We start from the raw sequence: 23,492 nt of genomic DNA, 5'->3' as shown, positions 1-23,492 counted from the left end.
ATAGTCGTTTCTCCCCGTTTATGCTTTTGCTCGAAGACCCTTCCCGACCGCACGTTGCAAAGGCCCCGGTGGTCTCGTCGACCCGTGCAAAGGCCTGAAGGTCCGTGTTGTCGGGATTCGTTCCCTGCAGGGGACGGTGTTGTGCTTAAAAGCAGGGGCCCCGTCGACATTGGGGTCACGGTGCGGGTGCCTCGCCGTGCTCAGGGAGGCTGCTGGTGCTGGTTAGTTGGTGTTTGTTGAGCAGTTTCGACCAGGATCTAATGTTCTCTAGGGGGAGACACTCGGTCCCGCGTTTAGGGATTGAATAAACTCGGCCGCTGAGCCCGAGCCCGGCAGCGTCCCTTTGCGTGGCTTTTGACGTGTAATGTGTGAATTGACGTCCTCCGAAGCATGTGGCTCAGTGAAAGATCCTGCTGTCCTGGGGGGAAAAGGGGCCCCCAGAACGTCACCCAGATTTCTTATCACACGTGAGGAGAAGACTGGTCCTTTTCTCGGGGCACCTGAGGGAAAGAGGCGCACACGACTCGCACAGATATTAAATAACGCCCTGACTCGGTGGGTCCTGGCGTGTCTGTAATGCTCGTGGGAGACGTGCGTGGTTACACAGTTCACACCGTGGAGGATGGGGGGGCGGAGGGGGGCGACACGTTGTGCTTTGAGTGGGACTGCAGCGCCGTCCGCACTTGGGGGGGGGTGCCAGCATGGGGGGAGCTGGGCACCCGACGCCCTCAGCAAGGGCTGCTCTTTGGAAGCAAGGGGAGCCCGGCCAAGGGGGGCTGCGCCCACGGGGGGCCCTGGTCACAGGCTCACCGTCCCCGTCAGTCTAGGGGCTGAAGGGTCACCTTGGGGTTCAGACCGAGCCAAATTCAGTGTCCTCGCGGCCTCCCGCCTCGGGCTCTGCGAGCTCCGTCTCCAGCCGTGGCCCGTTCTTCTCGGCGATGTTTCCTAGTCGGGAGAGAGGGTAACTGTGTTCTCTGGAGACGTGGTCAACCCCCACGTCTTCCTGCGCGTGGGCCTTGAGGCAACCACGTGAGCTGGTGTCGGGAAGGGAGCCTGGCAGGGGCGCCTGGGGTCCTCAGTCGGTTAAGCAACCGGCTCCTGGTTTTGGCTCAGGTCGTGATCGCACGTTTTGTGAGTTCAGGTCCCGGACCAGGCTCGGCACTGACAGTGCGGAGCCTGCTTGGGGTTCTCTCTCCCTCTCTCTGCCCCTCCCCTGCTCTTGTGCGTGTGTGCGCACGCGCTCTCTCTGTCTCTCTTTCCGTCTCGAAATGAATGAATGAATGAATGAACTTAAGGAGAAAAGGAAGAAATCTGGTTACCAGCTAGTGTTGGGTGAGAGCAGGAATCGTCTGGGTTCGACAGAGAGCCGGCGACGGTTCCTGAACTACTTAGACCCACCCCGTTTGCCTGTTACCCGCTTCCCCAAACGTGCGTTTCCCCGGCCACGTGTGTGGGCCCCCGGCGCCAGGCCAGGCTGATGTGTTGGTCTGTGACTTCACGTGTCCCCCCAGCTGGCCGCCCCCTGCCTGCCGAACCTCCCTTCCCTGCCGGCACTACGCCACTCGTCCGCGCGGAGGATGCCACTCTCCGGCCAGGGGTCGCCCTCATCTTGTCCCGCACTCCCTGCCCCCCCTCGGAAGCCTGGGTCTGGAGAGGCCGAGGATCGGGCGGGGGCGGGGGGCGGGGAACGACAGACACAGGCTCCCCAGGCCCCCGGAGACGCCCGCTTGCCCGCCCAGGAGCGTGTCAGCTCTGCGGCCGTCCGCCCAGGCCAGCGAGTAGCAACGTCAGGGCCATACACGGACACGATCTACAGTGGTCTCCGTGGTCTGTTGTGATCGGCCCTCTCCAGCCCGCCGGCCGCCCTCCCTGGGTCTGGGGCAAGCGGGTTGTGTCCCCACCATCCGAGCCTCGTAGGGTGGCGTTACCTGGGGGAGAGGCTGACAGTAGGCCGCTGTCCCCGTCCTCACTGGAAGGGGGCGGTGCGGTGTCCCTTCGGCAGGTTGGGGGCGTCGGTGGTTGGCCTGAGGGTCCCTCGTCGTGGAGCTCTTGAATCAGTGGGTGTGGGGACTTAGCGTCCCTAAGACTTGGGGTTTCCAAGACCCTCTTTGCTGTTGCCGCTTTCAATATGCCTGTAAAGGGCGTCTCAGCCTTCCTCGAGGTGTCCTTGGGGATTGCGAATATGTTTGAAAGGGTATCTGGGATGTTTTCCAGCTCTGGGAGTGAGGAGTAGTCCAGCTCAAGGTCACTGTCGTCACTCGAGCTCGAGATGGCTGTCACCTTTGGAGCGCACACCTGTTGAGAGAGAAAAGACGTGTGAACGTTTCTGCTTTCACGGTGGTCACGGTCAAATGCCCGGCGCTGATTCTGCTCTCTCACTGGTCATAAAATACTGTCGTCACGCACAAGAAAGGCGTGCGGGAGCCCAGCACCGTGCCCTCGGGCAGTCGGGCGTCAGGACGGATGCCCTCGGCCAGCCGTCCAGAGCCCCCGGGGCGGAGCCGAGCTCCCCGGCAGGGCCGCGGTCCTCTGCACCTTCTGTCGCTGTGCGGCCATGCTCGCCTTGCCCGCCCTGTGCCTGCCACGCCAGCCCTCCTGGGGCTCCAGATGGGCTCCGCTCTGAGCCTCGGCCTCGGGCTGCCATACACTCCACCCGATGTGGCCCCCTGGGGACAAGGCCCCCACGGGGACTGTGGTCTCGTGTGTGTTTCCTTCCTCCGTGATGAGCTCTTGGATGGAGACGGTGTCTCACGCTTTCCTCTCTCTCGGGCCCCGGTGATGCCGGAGGGAGGCGGCTCCGGTCCACCTGGGGGAACCCATCCTGCCCTGGACACTCGCCTTCCCCGTCGGAGTGTCGCTGTAGGACAGACGTCCCGAAAGCGAGCGTACGGTACCCGAGAAGGACAGAGACGCGTGGTCAGGTAATTATGTACGAGAAGCAGGTACTGGACGTCGTGACACGATGTGCCCTCGGGAGGACCTCACAGAAGCGGGCGACGGTGGCAGCCGCCCTTCCTTTGGTGAGGGATGGCCGAGGGCGCGGTGCCGTGGCACAGGAGCGCCTGACTCGCGCCAAGGGGCCGTGCCCCGTAAGTGACAAGACTGGGGTGACGGGACACGAGGTTCGTGTGGGAAGGCGGGGCTGATGACCTCGTCCTGGCCGTCCAGAGGCTCGCCGGCGTCCTCGTCCTCCAAGTCGGGCAGGTCCTAGAAGAGCAGAGAGTCCCCGTCACCAGGCGACGCGCACGCAGGGGCGGCAGGGGCGTGCGCGCGGCCCGTGGCCCAGAGAACTGAGGAAGGACCCGACGGGCCACCGTGCACGCTCTCACACACGCGTCGGGAACCCAGACCGCAGCGATGACAGTGACCGAGGTCTGCGGGAATGGCTACCTCTCGCCCCGCTTCTCTGTGGCTTTAGACACACGGCCCCTTCGTCTGGGGAAAGTGATGGGGCCCGAACCCAGTGCACCACGAGTGCACCGGTTCCTCACTCCCTTCCTCTGTACAGTGGGGATGATGATGGCACCTGCCACCTCGCAGAGTTTTGGAAGGTTCAAGCAGTCAATACACACGCCTTTGAGACCAGTGCCAGGCAGAGTTAGAACCGGAAGTATTAGTCATCTTCCCGTATACAGCGGGTTCTCCAATTAATCCTGTTTTGTTCCTTAGCATCCATAGGCTCGGAAAACTAGAGACCCACTCTGGACGTGGACTGCGCCGCTTAACTCTTACTGACTCGCGTGCAGTCGTGAGGTTTGCCAGGAAGGAGGCAGGGGCAGGCGTAGCTGTGCGCATGGGTTTAAGCTAAAGGGGCCCGCTCGTGCCCAGAGAGGCTGTCTGGTGGGCATGGAAACAAAGGGGTGAGAAATGCCGCCCCACCCCTTGGCCCGCCCCCCACCCCCCAAACACACTTCCTAGGGATTGTGACAAAATGTGTGAATTCCCACGCTTCCCGTTCCTGCGGGCCAGAGCATTTACGACCGGTCCCCAAACGGAACGTCTGGGAGAAGGGGTGTACTCAAGGCCAAACGGGCCCTCGGTCAGGAAGCCGGAGCAGCCACAGGCCAGGACGATGGCATTCGCCGCTGGCTGGACAGCCGTCCCCGGAGGAGTAGAGGCTCCCGTGATAAATGTCACGTTCTCCACAATTCTGCATGAGGCTAGCGGGACGGGATTGCTTTGCAGTGTACCTCCCGGGGAAACCTCTGGGCCAGCCCGGCTCAATCTCGACCGTGCCCGTGTACGAACCCCCGGGGAGGTCGTGTTAGAAGGCGGGTCTGGTCACGAGGTCCGGAGTGAATCCTAGCCAGCTTGGGAATGTCAGGCCTGTTGGCCGCAGAGCGCGCTTTGGGGCGTGAGGGTTTTGAAGGTTTGGATGTGATCTAATAGCAACGGTCAAGAGGACACTTCTCTCCAGATGCAGCTCTCTACGTACATCGATGAAGAGCTTCTCCTTTGCCTCCGATTTGGTGGTTCCCAAGTCTTCCTCTCCATCAAGTCCCGTGCCTAACGCACCCTCGGTGGCCGCAGTCTGGGGGGGCGAGTCTAAGAACAAGCACAGAGTTATTAACCTTGGGGCTGGTTGCACGCGCGATGGTCGGGCTGACAAGCCCAAGAAGAGGGGGAGGCCAGCCCCTGCGACGGAAGCCGCGAGAACCCCCAGACGAGGACGGGGCTCTGTCTAAAGCAGAGGGGAGAGGAAAAAGCCGCCCTCTTGCTGGAACTCGGCAGCGACTCCGGCAAGATAACCGTACCAGCCGGTGAGCGGCGCAGAATACGCAGGCGCCTGGGAGGAGGCCCTGTTGGGGCCAGAGATTTATCAAGGAGATAAAGGCCGACTGGGGAGATGCGGGGGAGGCAAGCTCGAGAGTCCAGGGTCCCGGCCCTGCCCAGGAGGGGCTGAGCCCACCACCCACTGGGACCGCCTGTCCCCGCTCACGGCACGAGTGTCAGGTGCCCGCTGATAACGTGGGGTTGCCGGGGACCGTGGAGTGGGGATGGGTTCCTCTTCCTCCTCGAGGCTCCTACTCTCCCAGGTCCCCCAGGCCCTATCCGTGGTCCCCCAGGCCCTATCCGTGGTCCCCCAGGCCCTATCCGTGTCTCCCATGCCCTATCTGTGGCCCCCAGGCCCTATCCGTGGCCCCCAGGCCCTATCCATGTCTCCTAGGCCCTATCCGTGGCCGCCAGGCCCTATCCATGGCCCCCAGGCCCTATCCGTGGCCTCCAGGCCCTATCCATGTCCCTCAGGCCCTGTCCGTGGCCCCCAGGCCCTATCCGTGGCCCCCAGGCCCTATCCGTGGCCCCCAGGCCCTGTCCGTGGCCCCCAGGCCCTATCCGTGGCCCCCAGGCCCTATCCGTGGCCCCCAGGCCCTGTCCGTGGCCCCGTCCTCTGCTTGCTCTTGAGTCTCATGGCTGCAGGCAGTCGACATCAGCAGCTCAACTTTTCTTGTCACACTTAGGTCCAGTTTGGCTCAGAGCCACGTTGGACACCGATTTAGCATGAAACGAGGAGGCGGGCAGAGGGTTTCTGTGGTGGCCTCTGTGGACGGCCCCGGGCTGGCCCTCTGGGCCTTCACTCACTAGGCCCGGCGGTCACGGTCTCCATGTGGCCATCCCGGTGGCTCCTCGGAGGAGAGCCGCAAGCTCCTCCGTACTTGTAATTACTGCCGTGGTCTGCCTCCCCACCCGGCCGGCCCTTCCTCCCACACCCCTTGTCCTGTTCATGGCACTGTGGTCGTAGTCAAGGCAGGGCCAGGGTCCTTTTGCTTCCTAAGAAACGATCTGCTTGGGCATCGTTCCGGGAAAAGGTGGGGCCGGGAAGAGACAAACAATTATTGGGCGCATCGCTTCCGCACCGTGGCAGACAGACCGTTTTCATTTCACGGGGGCCGAGACAGGCTCAGAGAGGTTTTGGGGTTTGCCGACGGAAGGGTCGGACGTGGCTTTGATCGCAGGGTGTCTGCAGAAACAGCACCGCTTTCCTGCACGCGGTGTGTCTCAGGGAAACACGGGTCATTCTCAGACCGTTTTCGTGACCGCCGGGAGTCGGCGGACTCCTCCAGGGAGAGTGTAACTCGAGGCAGAAGGTGCCGTGTTTCCACGGTGGCGGTGACGGCGGGTGCCGTGCCCTCCGCTCTCCTAGCGGGCCCCTCTGCCCCGAGATGCAGACTTCCGGTGGGGCTGGGGCAGTGACTCAGGCGACCATGCCCAGATCTCAGAATCTGCACGGGAAATTCAGCAGGGCTGGTCACGTGGTTATCTCTTGGTTCCCTCCGTCCTTCGGTTACGAGGCAAGACTGTCTAACGTAGGAAAGGTGAACGGAAAAGCAGTTTTCTGAGCATAAGGTTTTTCCGTTTAGATTTGCCTTTCCCGGGGCTGAGTCGTTTGACTCCAAGTGGAAGGAGGATCTCCGCGCTCTGCCAGCCCAGCTCCCCTCTCAGGATGCGCGGGGGGCACAGAAAGCAAAGGCCGCGGCCCTCAGCGGCCCGGAGGGTCAGCTTCCCCGTGTGGTCACGCCTGTGTTGTGCCTTTTAAATAACAAGGCCTGTCATATGTCCACCTGTGGGAATCCTGGGGAAAAACCCTTCCGGTAGGCCTTCTCTTCGAGGGAACAAAGATGACCAGGCCCTGGGGTTGACGGCCGCTGTCCGGCAAAGCCAGGTCGTGGGCATACAGAGCAGCCCGGGTGTTTCCCAAGGAAGAAGTTATTCAGAACAAGTCCTGCTTCTTAGAGAAGCATTCCAGCCTCGTGGCAAAGTCTGAAGAGCGTGACCGGCGTCTGAAGAGGGGCGAGCTGAGCACCAGAGAACGTTTTCTTTCCCTGACCGAGGCCCTTCAGATGTAACTCATCCCTGGGCAATTCTTGGGTCTCAGGCACAGCAGGAGCGGCGTGTCAAAGGCGAGGCTGCGAGACGGGTTTTTCCGACGTTACTGAAGACGAGGGCGTGGCTCTAAATCCCCGTGGATGGTGGGGCGGTATGGGGGGGGGGCGGGGAGCAGGGTGGGCCTCAGCTGGGTGAGTCGTCGAGGCTGGTCTGCTCTGTTCAAATCCTTTAGCCGGAAAAGGATTCACCCCTGCCTGGCACTCGGGGGTGTGGCCCTGCCCCTCTGGCTGTATCCTCGATGGTCTGGGGACAGGGTTACTCCTTGGTCTCTCCCAGACCATGGGGACCTTCCTTCTGGGATCCCTGTGTTCTGGTCAGACCAGTTCAACTCCCCGGCCAGACCCCCAAGGCTGCTCAGGGGAACAAAATGTTCCCCGTCTCTCAAGGCCCTATAGACGGGGCATTTTCCAGGTCTGGCTCCCTTCACCAATGCCACAGCCATAGGGCAGCGTCGCGGGTGAGTCCCGGGTTTATCTGCTAGTTAAGCAGGACCCAAGGAACGCGGCCGGAACCTGCCAGGCGGCCTGCTGTGCCCAGATCTGCGTGATTATTTTTTTTAATTTTTAAATTTTTAAAAAAATTTTAAGAGAGGGAAATTTAAGAATTTCAAATTTAAAAATTTAAGAGAGAGAGAGAGAGAGAGAGAGAGAGAGAGCGAGCACAAGCGGGGTAGGGGCAGAGAGAGAGGGAGACACAGAATCTGAACCAGGTTCCAGGCTCCGAGCTGTCAGCACAGAGCTGGACGCGGGCCTCGAACTCGTGAACAGCGTGATCATGACATGAGTCGACACTGGACGCCTAACCGACTGAGCCACCCAGGTGCCCCAAATGATTATCTTTTAGATATAACGGATTCAGTAAAATACACCTTTCGTGTTTCCCCTGTGTCTTTTGACCTTGTTTACCAGAAAATGCAGTTATGGCCCCATTATGTTCCCATGGGCAGCGCTGCTCTAGAAAATGAGACATGGATACTTCATCCTAGAGACACAGAATCGGAGGAGGTGGAAAGTAGCCCGGCCCCCACAGGCGCGTGGCTCAGAGGCCGTGGTCCCCGGGGACGCATGGGTCCCCGAGGGCGCACGCGTGTGGCTCTCCGCTCCTTACCTCCGCAGGCAGCTCCGGGGGCGGCCGGCTTCAGGGTCTCCTCCAGGGGTGCCCCCCCTGGCCCCTGGCCTTCAGTGGCTCCGGTGACGTCCACGGGCAGCTCCCCCACGAGACCCGACTTTTCCGGGAATAGCTCATCCTTGGCCTTGAAGCTTTCCGTGACAAACAGCTCCATTTTCTGCCGCCGCCCTCCCTCCTCACCGGGCTCTTCCTTCCCTTCCTCGGTGGCATCCACGTTGTCCTTCTCGTCTGGCACCGGCTCCTTCCCTGAGCAAGAGAAGTCCACAGGTGAACAGGAGATCTCCTGGGGGGGACGAGATGGTCTAGACGTCTCTCGGGGACACGCAGCGAACTGTGAACGGGGCGTGAGCTCAGGGGACTGTCGGGGACACGGCAATGGTGTCCAAGAAAGCGAATCAGCGGAGCTAAGGGTCCCCAGAGGGGCCACTCGGTCTAGTGGAACGGGACACGGCCTTGAAGAAAACAGCTCAGGAGGCTCTGAGGAGACGCGCGCGGGAGCATTCGGGTTTCCAGACTGTGGGGTGCTCTACGTCCAGATGGCTCAGCACAACAGGACTCTCTCTGCGTGTGCGTGTGCGTGTGTGTGAACGTTGAACACCATCCAGTCTAAACGGACACAGCCGTTTGTTTCCCTATTCTTTAAGCTTTCCTGAAAATTTGAGAACTACCCAAATAAAAAGTTTGGAAAAGGACAGAATACTATAGGAGAATGTCTACCTCGTGGAACATGTATTATGCCAATTTCCCACGAGAGGCAGAAGGCAATAGAATCATGCCGTTGTTCTATAGGAGCACACACGGGTTCCACGCGTGGGGAAGAGCCACGAGGTCCTTCTACGAAATACTGGGTGGTTCTTCCCGCACTTGTTATTAGCGTTGCTTTTCTGTTTTCTTTTTTTTTTTCAGCTTATTTATTTTGAGAGAGAGAGAGAGAGAGAGAGGGTGTGTACGCAAGTTGGGGAGGGGCAGAGAGGGAGAGAGCATCCCAAGCAGGCTCCGCACTGGCAGAGCTTGACCCGGGCTTCCATCCCACCAACTGTGAGATCGTGACCTGGGCCGAGATCCAGAGGCAGATGCTCAACCGACCGAGCCACCCACGGGCCCCACTTTTCTGTTTTCCACGTGTGGTTGTCATTGGGTGAAACACAGCAAATGTCATTTAAAACCCCCCGTGGGGACTCCAGCCCCTCTACTGGGTACAGGATGAGGAAGGGGGTTTTTATTTATTAAGGTGCCTTGATGACCGTCCCTAGGATCCTGCAGGCTGGTGTCGGGCTTGGGCCAGCACAGACCCAGGACCAAATCCTGGCGGGGGCATCAGGTGTGGGCGGGTGACTCTGAGTCCCGGATTCGGGCCAGTACATTAGGGAGGCAGCGAGGGGGTCGTTTACACCCAACCCGGGAGTGGACAGAATCTCGAAATCGGGTGAGAGAGGTCAAGGCGAGGAGACAGATTCTGAGATCCTAGAATAGGCCACAGGGTCTTTGGGGCCAAGAACCTTTCCCAGGCCTGCTCTGGTCCTGACAGGCCAGGAGTAGTAGCTTTCGAGTAGCTTTGGAGGGCTGAACAAGTTTCATGCAGGCACCCAGACTGTCAGCTCTGGTCCGAGCGAACCAGAGGGAACACGATCTGTGCCACAGAGAAAACGTGTTTCATTCCCGGCTCCCAGAACTGCGTTGTCAAGGTGGGACATGAAAAGGAATACGGTACGGATTGTGCTCCCTCCCACCGGGAGGGACCGCGAAAACATCGTGCCCGGTGACAGAAGCCAGAGGCAAAAGGTCGCATCTTGCAGAGAGTTCCACATATATGAAGCATCCAGAAACATGGGCGGTTGTCGGGGGCTGGGGGAGGACGGAGAGGGGAGTCCCGGCTCACGGTACAGGCTTTGGTTCCGGGGTGATGACGATGTTTTGAAACTAGACGCAGATGCGGGTTGCACAATGCTGTGATTGTGCTAAATTCCACCTCAAAATGATTCATTTTACGTTATGTGAATTTCATCTCCATTAAAAAAAACCAAAAACCAAAAAGGTCAAGGGCCTCCGTGTTTTTCCACGGTGATTTGCACAGAAGGCCTGTCTCCCGCCCGGGGCTGCACCTCCCTGCCTGGACCTTTTGCCACGCCCCCTCCCCCCAGGAGCCACCAAGCTCATGACCCTAGCATCGCTTCCATGACAGCTGTCTGCTGCCTAGCCCACCACCTCCTGTCCCCTGCCACATCCAGGCTGGTCTTCAAGGCCCTTTTGCCAGGATGTCACCCAACCTAGCTAACCTTGTAGGGTTTCCTAATTTACAACTTAAGTCTAAACAGAGGTGCCCGGCACCCCTCTTCACCTCGCCAGGGCCGCTGCGGGCTGCGCGGAGGGGCGGAACCGGGCGCCGTCCCTGCTGGGATCTGTGACCATGTCTGCGTGCTCACCGTGTAAGCACACGTGCCCGTGCCTGGCGTTGGTGTGCAGACACCTATCGACGCCCCCTCCCCACAGATGGGCAGAGGACGATCTGTGTGCAGTGAAATAGAGCAATAGAGTAGTAATAGACAACCTTAGTATCCGTCTGACTGAGGTACGGGATAAAGGCACTGACTAAGCCCGGCGTACAGATGCTGGCTGATGTTACTGCTGTCAGCGGCCCTACACGTGGGGCGCGTGAAATCCATACAACTCCACGTTGCTTTGATATGAATTCCGTGTTCATTTGTGGTAGACGGAGTAATGGCCCCACAAAGGCGTCCACATCCTAATCCTAGAACGTGTGAGTATGTGACCTCGTGTGGTAAAAGGGACTCTGCCGAGGAGATCAAGGACAATGGGGCGATGATCCTAGATGATCCAGGTGGGCTCGATATCACCACATGGATCCCTAAGAGAGGGGGGGCAGGGGAGTCAGAGCTGGAGAGAGAGTTGAAGGTCTTGCAGAGGGAGATGGAGGAGGGCCACAGACCAAGGGACGTGGGCACCTCTAGAAGCCGGAAAAGATGAAAGAACAGATTCTCCCTGGGAGCCTCCAGAAAGAGCGCAGCCCCGCCCACATCTTGATTTTAGTCCCATGAGACCGTGTCAGACTTCTGACGTACAAAACTGTGATCATAAGTGTGTGGTTTTAAGCCCCTACATTTATGGTTATTTGTTATGGCTGTCATAGAAAACCAATGCATCATTTATTTTGGAAAACTAGGCTATTTTAACACAACTGTGCTTTCACCACCGGGAAGAGCTGGGGGCAGGTGGGTGAGGCCACATGCACATGGACCAGAGAGGTGTGAATGAATGGTCAAAAATAAATCAATCCCGGGGGCGCCTGGGGGGCTCAGTCAATTAAGCATTTGGCTCTTGATTTCGGCTCACGTCACCATCTCACAGTTGATGAGTTCAAGCCCTACAATGGGCTCTGCACTGACAGCATGGAGCCTGCTTGGGATTCTCTCTCTCCCTCTCTCTGCCCCTCACCCTTCTCACACACACTCTCTCTCTCAATAAATAAACATTAAAAAAAAAATCACAGAGTTGAAAGACCAAGTTCGCCAGCCCAGATCTCTCTCTCTCCCTCTCTCAATAAATAAACATTAAAAAAAAAAACAACCCAGAGTTGAAAGACCAAGTTCGCCAGCCCAGATCTCTCTCTCTCCCTCTCTCAATAAATAAACATTAAAAAAAAAACCCAGATTTAAAAGACCAAGTTTACCAGCCCAGATCTCTCTCTCTCTCTCCCTCTCTCAATAAATAAACATTAAAAAAAAAAAACAACCCAGAGTTGAAAGATCAAGTTCGCCAGCCCAGATCTCTCTCTCTCCCTCTCTCAATAAATAAACATTAAAAAAAAAACCCAGAGTTAAAAGACCAAGTTTACCAGCCCAGATCTCTCTCTCTCTCTGTCTCTCTCAATAAATAAACATTAAAAAAAAATCCCAGAGTTGAAAGACCAAGTTCGCCAGCCCAGATCTCTCTCTTTCTCTCAATAAATAAACATTAAAAAAAAATCCCAGAGTTGAAAGACCAAGTTCACCAGCCCAGATTTCTAGTCTAAACAGAGCCCCGAGCGTACCTTCCTCCTGGCTGGCTTTCTGCAGTTTTCTCTCCTCTGCCCGCCGCTTAATCATCGCTAGGGCTTCGATGCTGTCTGTGATCTTCTTCCTCTCTCTGCTCTCCCACTGCTCTCTCTCTTCTTTCTCAGCTGCGAGCCCGCCCCTGGCCCAGGCCTCGGCACAAGCTCTGTCAATGAGGACAAATAAAAACACCAGAAACTGGGAAGGTCTGAATTTTCGCAGGTTAAAAGTCAATTCAAAACATACACTGTCCGACCAAACTTGCTCATTTCCCTCAAATCAAACTGAAGGCACATGGGACATGTGGCCACAAGGATTCCAGATAACACGTGCACACCTATGCCTTTGATGGTTTGCAAAACCCTCCCGATGTGATGCCAAAAGAAGCAGCAACAAAAGAAAAACAGAGAACTCGGGCTCCATCGATATTAGAAGTGTTTGTAACACAAAGAATACCATAAACGAAGTAAAAAGACAACCCACAGAATGTGGGAAAGTATTTGCAAAGTATAGGCCTGCTGAAGGATGTGTAAATAGAATACATAAAGAACTTCTACAACTCGACACAAAGACCACATAATTTAAAAATAGAAAAAGTTGTTTTTTTTTTTTTAATGAAATCAGAAGCCACAGATGGGGAGAAAATATTTACAAGAAAGATAACTGGGAGATGGCTTCTGTCTCGAACAAACAACTATGACAACTCAAAAAAAAAAAAAAACACACACACAAAAATAAAACAGGCAAATGACCTAGACACGTCACCGAAGAAGATAGGCAGATGGCAAAAAAGCTCAGCATCCTATGACATTAGGGAATTGCAAATTACATCGATGAGATCCCACATCACACCGACTGGAAGGACTGAAACTCCCAAACACTGACACCAGATGCTGGCGAGGACACCAAGCAGGGAGTCGCTCGTCGTGGTGCTGCTGCTCTGGAAGGGAGCCAGGCAACCTCAAGGCTAAACGTAATCTTCCCAGGGATGCCTGGGGGCGGGGGCTCAGTCTGTTAAGCACCTGACTTCAGCTCAGGTCATGATCTCACAGTTTGTGGGTTCGAGCCCCGCGTCGGGCTCTGTGCTGACGGCTCGGAGCCTGGAGCCTGCTTCGGATTCTGTGTCTCCCTCTCTCTCTCTGCCTCTCCCCTGCTTGCGCTCTGTCTCTGTCTCTCAAAAATGAATAAATGTTAAAAAAAATTAAAAAAAAAATAAACGTACTCTTCCCGTACAAGCCAGGGTGATGCTCCTAAGTATCCCCTCAACTGAGATAAAAAGAGATGTCCACACAAACACCCACACACGAACATTGGTAGCAGCACCCTTCACGATAGCCCCAAAGTGGGAACAACCCAAAAGTCCATCAACGGATGGATAAATACAATGGGGCATTTCCAAATGGAATATTATTTTGTGACGTTGTTTTGGAACGGATTACTGATACATACTGCTGTGTGGACGAGCCTTGAAACGATTTTGCTCAGCCGATCACGAAAGCCCACACGTGGTGTGATGCCATTTATATGAAACATCCAGAAAAGAAAGAACCCACAGAGATAGAGAATGAGGGATATCAGCTAATGAGTAAGGGTTACTTTCCTGGGGCGACAAAAATATTCTAGAATGGGTGTGGGGGTGGGCGCACAACCCTGAATACACTAGAAAGCACTGACTTGTACACCTCGAATGGGTGAATTGTTCTAGGGGCTGGGGATACGGCAGCAGGTGACCCAAGAGGTGACGATACTCGCTCTGTTAGAACTGCCCTTTTATGGGGAAAGACAGACCCTAAAGAAGGAAACAAGTATGCCAGAGGCTGATGTGTCCACAGAAAAGAAATCCGGTTAAAGAGACCCCAGGTGGAAAAGGTGCTTCCGAGATGAGGGGTGGGGTCGGGAGGGCTTAACGAGGTGACGCGTGAGTAGACACCTGCAACACCAGTGAAGTGCTTCCGGGGCACGGAGAACAGCCGGTGGCTCGCTCCATCAGCCAGGGGTGGGCGCGGTTAGAACTAAGACGCAGGGGACTCGGGGCCCTGAGCCAGAGCGTGGGGTCTCACCGCCAGGGGTCCGGCTCCCACCCCTGTTCACCCTTCCCTGCGGGGTCAGCCCCGCCCCGGGTGGGGCTCCCGCTCTCTCCTCTGAGCCCAGCTCTGCTCAAACCCCACGTGGAACAAGGACAATGCGGTCACATTGTCCCCACCTTCCAGGTGAGGAATGTGAGGCCGGGGACGTTAACGAGCCCCTCCGAGCGGACAGAACTCAGACTGCCCAGAAGCAGGCGGTTTTGTTTTCTCACCTGGTTGGAGAGGAGGCTCTCACTTCTATTGGAAATATTTGTCTGTTGGATTTAAGTTTGTGAGTTCAAGAACATATTACCGGCAGCCCGTACTACTGGGGGCTTACTCTGAGAGTCAAAAGGGACTTAAATTAAAAACACAGATGAAAGTAGTGAGTCCTGGGAGTCCTGGGTTCAATATTCTTAATATAAGGAAGAGCTCTTAGCAACCAGGAAGGAAAGGGCCTCCAAAAGGAGCGTGGGAGAAAGCGATGGGCGGAGACGATGCCCCTGCCTGACGCCCGACCCCATCAGTTACCCCCAAATAAAATGAGATATAGTCTTTGCTCTCCGGTTAACCCGGCAAAGATTTCTTTCACGCGGCTATGTCTGCTGAAGTTATGAACTTTACAAACTTGCTAAAAAACAATTAGAAAATACTCACAAGCGCCTTTGAAAAGGCTCAAACCACAGTCCTTAATCCAATAACACCACTCCCAGAATTCCACCTTATGGAAATCAGCAGGAGCGAGGCCGGAGACTTACATGCAAGGATACTCATCAGGGGATTACGAAAAAGCCAATCTATGAATAAGCGCTCGAAAACAGGGAATTTCTTATTATAAACAGTTATGCAGCCATCAAACTTGTTTCCTAAGAATGTGTAACGATGTGCGGAAATGCTCCCAAGTCCGAAATTTGTACGAGTTTACTGTTGAGTGTGCACAACAATTCTGTATTAAAATGTGAGCCACAGGCTCCCCCCCTCCTTACCTGTCCTTTGGGAAAACTGGTCTGTCATCCAGATAGGTGAGATGTTTTAGTCGTACGGTGACTGTCCTTCGATAGTTAGCGATGTGCTTGATAACGGGGTTTCCCATCAAATTCAGTACACGCTGTAAGCATGAACCAAAGCCGTTACAAAAACAGGGGTGTGACTGAAACGTTTCACGCGTGCGGTGCTCTGAGAGAACAAAACACAGCGCGTGTGCCCACGCCATCTCCTCGCGACTTTATCAGGGAAGCCGGAGGCGTCTCCTCACTTTTCTGTCCCCAGGGCTGATGATTATAGAGCAGCGCTTTCCTGCGCTTGAACTCCAGATCTGGAATCTCACCGTCCTTCCAGAACAGCCTCGGAAGGCACATCCGGAGGCCTCTCCGTGTCGGCGAGGGCCTTGTTTTGCTCAGCCAAGCCCTTTTGCTGACATTAACCTTGGTCTAATTGATCGTCTTCCCTCTTCCCCGGCCAGCACCCATTTGAAGAAAGCATACACCGCAGCCAGGCGGACAGGAAGCACTGACTTAGGGAAAGGATGGAAAGTGCTGGATGTCGTTGGACCAGCGTGGCCTCCCCCCGTCTTTACACACCGTCTCCTCCTTCCCGGCCTGCGAAACTCAGAGAACTAACTGAGCGGCCAAGGTGATATCCGGGAGCACCATTTAAAACTAGTTTGCCTGGGGGCGCCTGGGTGGCTCAGTCGGTTAAGCGGCCGACTCCAGCTCAGGTCATGATCTCGCAGTCCGTGAGTTCGAGCCCCGCGTCGGGCTCTGTGCTGACTGCTCAGAGCCTGGAGCCTGTTTCAGATTCTGTGTCTCCCTCTCTCTGACCCTCCCCTGTTCATGCTCTGTCTCTCCCTGTCTCAAAAATAAATAAAAAACGTTAAAAAAAAAACAAACTAGTTTGCCTGAAGGCGTGAGTTTTCTGATCTAAAGTGGTTTGTGTTATTGGTGAAAATAAATAGACCATACGCTAGTTAACGTAGCATTCCCCAAACATCATTCTCATACCGCCTTCTCCATTCTCATGGTGTCTTCAGGGGCCAGCGCTGCAGGGCTGGGGTGGGGGTGGGGGGCAATACACCCAGGGGCAGGCACTAAGGGGCTGCATTGCGTGGGGAGGATTTGAAAGCGATCACAACGTCACTGTAAAGCAGACTGCTTTTGTCACGGATTGAGCTGTGTCCCCCCTCCCCCCAAATTCACGCGTTCAATTTCTAACCCCAGCATCCTCAGAATGTGGCCGAATTTGGAGATAGGGCCTTTAAAGAGGTGATTCAGATTACATGAGGTCATTGGGGTGGGCCCTTGTCCGGTCTGACAGGTGTCGGGGATTGGGGGATAAGAGGGGATTCGGACACACACGGAGGGAAGGACCTTGTGACGACGCAGTGAGCCGTCTGTCTACAGGCCACAGAGAGAGGCCTCAGGAGAAACCAGTCCCAAAGACACCTTGATCCTGGACCTTCTACCCCCCAGAATCAGGAGAAAATGCATTTCTGTCACTTAAGCTGCCCAGTGTGTGGTACTTTGTTACGGCAGTTAAGCAACGAGAAAAAACAAAAAGTATTATACGACAGCTTCATATTATCGCCGTGTGCTGGCAGTTCTAAACTAGCCCTTCTTGACCAGCTGCTCAGATTGTTCCTGAACTGTGATTTGCTTACCATGCTTTAAAGCGACCCAGGTTTGCCTTGCACATCCATGCCCTAAGCGGTGAACAGTGAACTCAGGGGTTTTGGGTGTCCCTTGTAACGCTCTCCTTGTAAATTTCCTTGTCATACTTTCCTTTCCTCGGTACACGTGACAGCAAGGGTTAAATCGTATCGGACACTGTAGACATGAACCCGAGTTCATGATGCCACCAGGAAAGAAAAGCCGTTCATTGTCACCATTAGTGGTCGCTGGGTTCTTGACCCCCTTCCCCGAAAACCGATGAATAAAAAGAACGAACCAGACCTTCATCCCGGCCTTTTCTGTGCGAACTACGCATGGGGGAGCCATTAGACGAGGGGGTTCCCGGTTGCAGAAGTACGCCAGCTAATGTGGCAGGGACATGTGGTCTGGACAATGGCCACCGCGTGGCTCCTGAAGGAATGGCTCATCGAGGCGGTGTCCGCGTTCGCCGGTGGCTGCTACACAGCCGGGGGGTGGGGGTGGGGGGCCTCAACCGGCTGCAGCAGGCTGACGACACAGGGGGGGCCACCAGGCTGTCTTCAAGTTCCATGCAAGAGAGACAACCAGACATGACAGGCCCCGCGCCGTGCCGCAGCCTGGAGCTGCACTGGACCGCGCCTCCGGCCCTGAAACGTTTGTGGGTGAAATGACCCGGAGGCTGGGCATTCGAGCTACTCCAGCTCCAAACACCAAGAGGACAGACTGGGAGAAGGAAGAGCCCGGAGGAAAGGAGGGAAGAGAGATTCGGTATCTAAAGAACGCAAGTTTTGAGCGTGTGCACGTTTTACCAAGTCAGGCATGCTCTCCAGGACGCTCAGGATTTCGGGATCACTCAGCTTATTGTGGGAAAGGTCGAGGACGCAAAGTTTCAAACACTCCTTTAGATGCTGAATGTCTTCCACGGTCTCTAAGTGATTGTGGGCCATCTGGAGCGTGTTCAGGACCGGCAGGCAGGCTGGAAGGTGAGGTGGGCAGAAGTAAGCAACAGGGGTATACAAATCCTCCAGAACCTCCCCCAGGGGAAAGGGGTGGGCGCAGGGGCACAGAGAAAGACCCCTGGGGGCGGGGGTGGGGGCATCTTACAGAGGTTTTCAATGGTCTTGATGAAATTGTTGCTCAGGTTGAGGGCATCCAGTTTCTGCAGAGGCTCTAAGTTCTCGATTTTATGAAGCAAGTTCACTTGCAGGAAGAGACATCGCAATTCGGTTTGGGCCTCCAGATTCTCGATTCTCTGTATCCCGTTGCACTCCAGCCAGAGGCAACGCAGCCCCGTGTACTCTTCGAGGTTCTCGATGCGATCGAAACCTGGTGAGAAGGAAGGGGGCGTCCGAGGAGCTCGGGGTCACCCTTGTGTATGCCTCCCTGCCAAGCATCCACACCTCCTTCCGCCGGGAACACCACGGCCACCTTCCTTGAGGGGCATTCCTCTCCTGGGGCTGCCCCATGGCTTCCTGGGGGGCCAAACAGAGTCTTAGCAGTTCACTGGGGGCCAGTCACACTTAGCCAAGCGGGGCCAACTTTGATAGCTGGGAGGTTTTGCTGGGTCCGCTGGAGAGAGGTGGTCTTTTCGCTGGGACGGCCAGTCCGGGCAAGGTGGGGCCGAGCCCTGTAGCAACCACCTTCCCTTCACGGCCGGGAGTGAGTGGAGGCGATGGGGGGCCTTCCCGAAATGAGCCAGAAGCAGGTCCAAGCAGGGAAGACAGCCAAGGGAAGCCGTACCATGAGCGTGGGGACCCGGCTAAGCCTGAAAGGAGTGCTAACTGTGGGTTTTGTTTCCTTCCATTTTTCAGTTTTATGAGCCAAATTTAAGGTTAGAAAACATTTTCTTTGCTTTAGTAACTCATTATCAATTTGTAGTTCATCGTTCCTCTGCTCTTACGCAAAGCCTTCGAAAGATTATTTTTTTGCCCAAAAAAGTTAGAAAAAATTTTTTTTAGTGTTTATTTATTTATTTATTTTTTTTTTAAATTTTTTTTTTCAACGTTTTTTATTTATTTTTGGGACAGAGAGAGACAGAGCATGAACGGGGGAGGGGCAGAGAGAGAGGGAGACACAGAATCGGAAACAGGCTCCAGGCTCCGAGCCATCAGCCCAGAGCCTGACGCGGGGCTCGAACTCACGGACCGCGAGATCGTGACCTGGCTGAAGTCGGACGCTTAACCGACTGCGCCACCCAGGCGCCCCAAGTGTTTATTTATTTTAAGAGAGATAGAGAGAGACTGAGTGCAAGCGAGGGAGGGGCAGAGAGAGGGGGAGACACAGAATCCGACGCAGGCTCCAGGCTCCGAGCTGTCAGCACAGAGCCCGACGCGGGGCTCGAACTCACGAACCGTAAGATCGTGACCTGAGCCGAAGTCGGATGCTCCACCGACCGAGCCACCCAGGCGCCCCCCTGAAGAAGTTTTGATTAAAAAATTGTAGTATCGCTGATTAGCCAGAACGACCCAGCAAAGCTGTTCCTAGGTTCCCGGCCCTCAGAAACGGTACCAGACATTGAATTTGTTTTCATCGCTAGGTTTGGGGACAATTTGGTCCATGGCAGCAGCAGAGAATCCAGGGACTCCTCCCTCCTAGCTCTTGTACCTTCTGACTCTCTCCACTAAGTCCAACCTGTTGGGTCCTCTTCTTCCAACCTCTTAAAGATCGGTCCCCTCGGGATCCGCCCTGCGACATCATCCCATTCCCTGCGATTCCTACGTTGGGAGCAGGATTTTGGAAGGGGCAACGTGGAGGTGAGGAGGCCAGTTAGGAGGCCCTGTGTTTCTTTAAGAGCCCTTGGGGGCCTTCCTGGCCTGGTCTGAAAAACGTAAAGTCCTTTAGAAAATATAAATCAAAGATCGCAACACGCTTCCCTGGCATCGGTACGGGCAGTGGCCCCCTTTATAAACTCCAGTCAGGGAAGACTTTTCGGAGAAATACTGCTTCTCCGTAAATCTCCACTCAACTCTGAAATTTCTACCTTGATATACTTTGAGAACTCCAGAGGATCCCAGCAAGACACTTTTGATAACTTCGGCCTGATGCGACACTTCTGGGCCAGGTCCTTACCTCAAAACTTTTTTTTTAAATGTTTGTTTATTTTTGAGAGAGAGACAGAGAGCAAGCAGGGGAGGGGCAGAGAGAGAGGGGGACACACAATCCAAAGCAGGGTCCAGGCCCTGAGCTGTGAGCCCAGAGCCCGCTGAGGGGCTCAAAACCATGAACCGTGACATCATGACCCGAGCCCAAGTCAGGCACTTAACCGACGGAGCCCCCCCAGGCGCCCCCAGGTCCTTACCTTTAAAGTGTAAATACAGCGTGTCGTTCAATGCTGGGGTAATGTAAAGTTGGTGTTGCTTGCAGAGTTTCTGTATAAAACGTTTAGTCATTCTGTTCCATGAGAAACATGGAAAGGAAATTCGTTGCAATTTGTCAGCAATTTGAAATTTCAATTTGCAATACAGTCCAGAACTTCTTCCCCAAATTCCAAAATATCCTACATGCCCGATAACTAATTTTTTTTTTCTTCCTGGACTCTTTCAAGTTCTTTTTCAGTACGCCTTTTTCAGGGCCTCGTCCCGTATCATCACTTTCAGCAATCTTGAAAATTGCCGTGTAGGTTCTTTTTTTTTATTTTATTTATTTATTAAAAAAAATTTCTTTTTTAACGTTTATTTATTTTTGAGACAGAGAGAGACAGAGCATGAACGGGGGAGGGTCAGAGAGAGGGAGACACAGAATCCGAAACAGGCTCCAGGCTCCGAGCCGTCAGCCCAGAGCCCGACGCGGGGCTCGAACTCACGGACCGCGAGATCCTGACCTGAGCCGAAGTCGGCCGCTCAACCGACTGAGCCACCCAGGCGCCCCGCCGTGTAGGTTCTAATAAAAATACTTTCGACGGTGTCATCAAGAACGGCCAGAATTTCTTTCTCCAGGTCTGGCATTAAAGTTTAACACATTGTGGTTAGTTGTGCCACAGAGGCAGCGCCGTCCTGACTCCCCTACCAATTCTCAGACACGGGGGCCGGCTCTTTAACCTCCCCGAGCCTCAGTTTCCTTATTGATACAAAGGGGCGGTCACACGATCTTCCTTCCTCAGTAAATGTGCGCTGGAACCGGCAGCAGCATGCCCACATACCTGGGGCCGTGGTCTCCCTTGTCATCCGTCTGGTGTCCTAAGTGACCGTCTGCCCCGCTATCGCCACTCTGTTTCTGCTCGCTTGGGTAGCGTACGTCAGAAGGACCCACACGTGTTTCCTTAGGATCATTAATTGCTATAAAAAAAAAAAAAAGAGAGAGAGAGACTGGTTCCATAGAGGTCAAGAAGGGTAGAAAAAAAATTTGCCCAATTTCAGCTTGATTAGTATCTGTGTTTAGTATGGAACGTGGGTGACAGTTTGCAAAGCATTGGTAAGGACCGCGGGAAGTTTGCTTCCGGGCACGTCCTCTATAAAAGCTCTTGTACAGGTGTGCAAGGACCCGTGTGCAAAGATACTCATTTCTGCGTTACTTTTGACAGCCAAAGAGTGTCAACCGTGCAAACATCCATCCATAGCGACTGGTTATATAAAACAATGGATCAGTAGTCTGCCTTGGAAAAGAAGCCACTGGAGCTACATCAATCAACATGGACAATTCTTGGGGCGCCTGGGTGACTCAGTCGGTTAAGCATCCGACTTCGGCTCAGGTCATGATCTTGCGGTTTGTGGGTTCGAGCCCTGGGTGGGGGTCTGTGCTGACAGCTCAGAACCTGGAGCCCGCTTCGCATTCTGTGTCTCCCTCTCTCTCTCTCAAAAATAGACACACATTAAAAAGATACGGATAATTCTCAGAAACGTGTATGAAATGAAAAAGCAAGTTTTGTCATAAGCCCAGGATAACATTCATACAAGTTTAAAACATACAAACCAATGCTCTGCACTGTTTAAGGATATATTACAGAGACAGAAGTGATTGAATTCATACAAAATTCTGGAGAAGGGGAGCAGAGAAGGAACTGAGGGCAGGAGGCCAAAAGGAACATCACCTTTATCTGAAATGCCTTATTTCTTAAGTTTAAAAAAGACTTCAAGCAGAAATGATAAAGTATTGATCATTTTCAATTCTTAGGGACGGTGCCTGGGCGCTTGTTATGATGTTCTCTCTTCTTTTGTAAAAGTTCTCGAAAGAAAAACCACAGGAAAAGAAACAAAAATGGTGAAAATATCGTTGGTAAGAAGAGAATGAGCACATTTAAAGGCACTTAATTTTTTTTTTTTTTAGCGGTCAATCAAAATTGGCCAGTTCAAATGCACTTAACCTTTAAGAGCCGCTGGCGACTGCACTCTGTGTTCCTGTGGTCTATCGAACCACCGTAAACACTCCGTGTGTGGGGCTGTGTCTTACACTCTTCTATTTCCCACTGCACACAATGCCCAGCCAAGAGAGGCACCAGATAAGTGTTTGTGGAATAAAGAGGAGGTGCTCCATATACGTAATGATTGATTGGTTGCATGAATGACAAGAGCTAGCGTTGATTAATGGCCCACAGTAACCCAGCAACCTAATTATGATTATCCCTGCTCACAGATGAGGAGACTGCCCCCAAAGAGAGGTTTAAACCCTGGGCTGGCAGCCATAAAGCTGGTTAGTTGCAGAGCCGCAACCCATACCCAGCGTGAGCAGCTCCAAAGCCTATCTCTTTCCAGACGGCTACAAGGCTTCCCTACAGCTCTTTCATACAGGGCTTGCCTGGACAGGTCAGTGCTCAAGACACGTTTGTTGACTGCGTCCAAACAATGAAATGCAAATCAAGTAGTTTGTCTCGTCGTTAAAAGATTTCCCTTAGGAAATGGAGCGGCGAAATGGGAGCAGAGGGTGAAGGCTGTCTTCTAGACCCATTCTGGGAAACTCTGTGGAGGCAGTCACCCACTGACCCCAGAATCACCAGCTCCTCACTCACTCTCTACCACGGACCAGGCACTGGACTGGACATTGAATTCGATCAGGAAATCCTGCCCCAACACAGCCTGCGGTCTAGAAGGGGAGAGCCTTCGTCTTACACGGTGGTAGCAACAAAGAGATACGTTGAAAACATGGAACAGGTGGGCGATGGGGGAAGGGGGTGTTGGGCAAGGGCTAGCGCTCCGGAGTCGGACTATGCAGCACGAGTCTGTTCTGTCATTGACCGAATGAGGGTGATCCATTTGGAGCCAGTTTCAAAACCTCTTTAAGTCAGTTTCCTCATCTCTATGAACTGGGGGAGGAGGGCCTACCGCAGAGGGCAGGGTGTAAGGCTCAAACGAGGTGAACGCTGGGCACGCATCCTTTAAAAAGTGTGTGCCGCTCCTGTTATTATTACTGTTGTTCCCGCTGGCTGGGAAGGTCAGGTGTGGTGCTGGGGGCAGCCCCTCGCCCCCCCTCGGCTCCCTGGGGCGGCAGTCGGCACCTTCCCTGAGGCCCCCCAGGTCTGCGTCCCCGTGGTCGCTCGCCGACTCCTCCACGCTCGGCTCCTGCGCGCAGCCCTGCTCCGCCGGCCCGTCCACCACGGGCTCCGAGGTCTCGGGGTGCATGCTCATTCCGGAAGCACCGAAAGCCCCGTTCCGTGGGGTCGCTACTGCCCCCGGCCCCGCCAGGGAGGCCCCGCTTTCCTCCTCAGCCGACCACTCGCGCCCGAATCGTTGGCTGCCCGACGCTTGCCCGGTTTCCACGGCAACCGCCGCGCACGCGCAGTAAGGTGG

At 54.6% G+C, this 23,492-nt stretch overlaps 1 protein-coding gene across 3 annotated transcripts; it reads right to left on the bottom strand.

Moving 5' to 3' along the window:
- Window positions 1-3: 3 nt before the first annotated feature.
- On the bottom strand, window positions 4-23,462 carry DNAAF1 (dynein axonemal assembly factor 1). Of its 3 annotated transcripts, none has more exons than XM_015537803.2 (13): window positions 23,201-23,462; window positions 20,912-21,047; window positions 20,072-20,163; window positions 17,878-18,099; window positions 17,583-17,749; window positions 15,115-15,236; window positions 12,062-12,228; window positions 7,993-8,259; window positions 4,436-4,545; window positions 3,151-3,207; window positions 1,929-2,295; window positions 843-945; window positions 4-500 (listed from the first exon to the last, which is right to left on the bottom strand). In XM_015537803.2, exons 1-12 carry the CDS (start codon window positions 23,328-23,330, stop codon window positions 851-853), a joined length of 1,932 nt encoding a protein of 643 aa, XP_015393289.2. In that variant the 5' UTR covers window positions 23,331-23,462; the 3' UTR covers window positions 4-500; window positions 843-850. The 3 variants fall into 3 exon arrangements, with proteins under 3 accessions (XP_015393289.2, XP_042824545.1, XP_042824546.1); XM_042968611.1 differs by having other exon boundaries at window positions 4-410; XM_042968612.1 differs by lacking the exon at window positions 7,993-8,259.
- Between the last annotated feature and the right edge of the window lie 30 nt (window positions 23,463-23,492).

Source organism: Panthera tigris, chromosome E2 (genome assembly GCF_018350195.1).
Source record: "Panthera tigris isolate Pti1 chromosome E2, P.tigris_Pti1_mat1.1, whole genome shotgun sequence".
Taxonomy (NCBI): Eukaryota; Metazoa; Chordata; class Mammalia; order Carnivora; family Felidae; genus Panthera; species Panthera tigris.
This window is presented reverse-complemented; position numbering and strand designations above follow the sequence as displayed.

What these genes read in the sequence shown, in the direction of transcription:
- DNAAF1 (XM_015537803.2), bottom strand. Translation starts at nt 23,330, where the DNA reads ATGAGCATGCACCCCGAGACCTCGGAGCCCGTGGTGGACGGGCCGGCG. An exon ending in TGGAGAGCATGCCTGACTTG is followed by an intron (nt 15,237 to 17,582) that starts GTAAAACGTGCA and finishes TCATGCTTACAG; the next exon opens with CGTGTACTGAATTTGATGGG. An exon ending in GAAAGCCAGCCAGGAGGAAG is followed by an intron (nt 8,260 to 12,061) that starts GTACGCTCGGGG and finishes TCTCTTGCTCAG; the next exon opens with GGAAGGAGCCGGTGCCAGAC.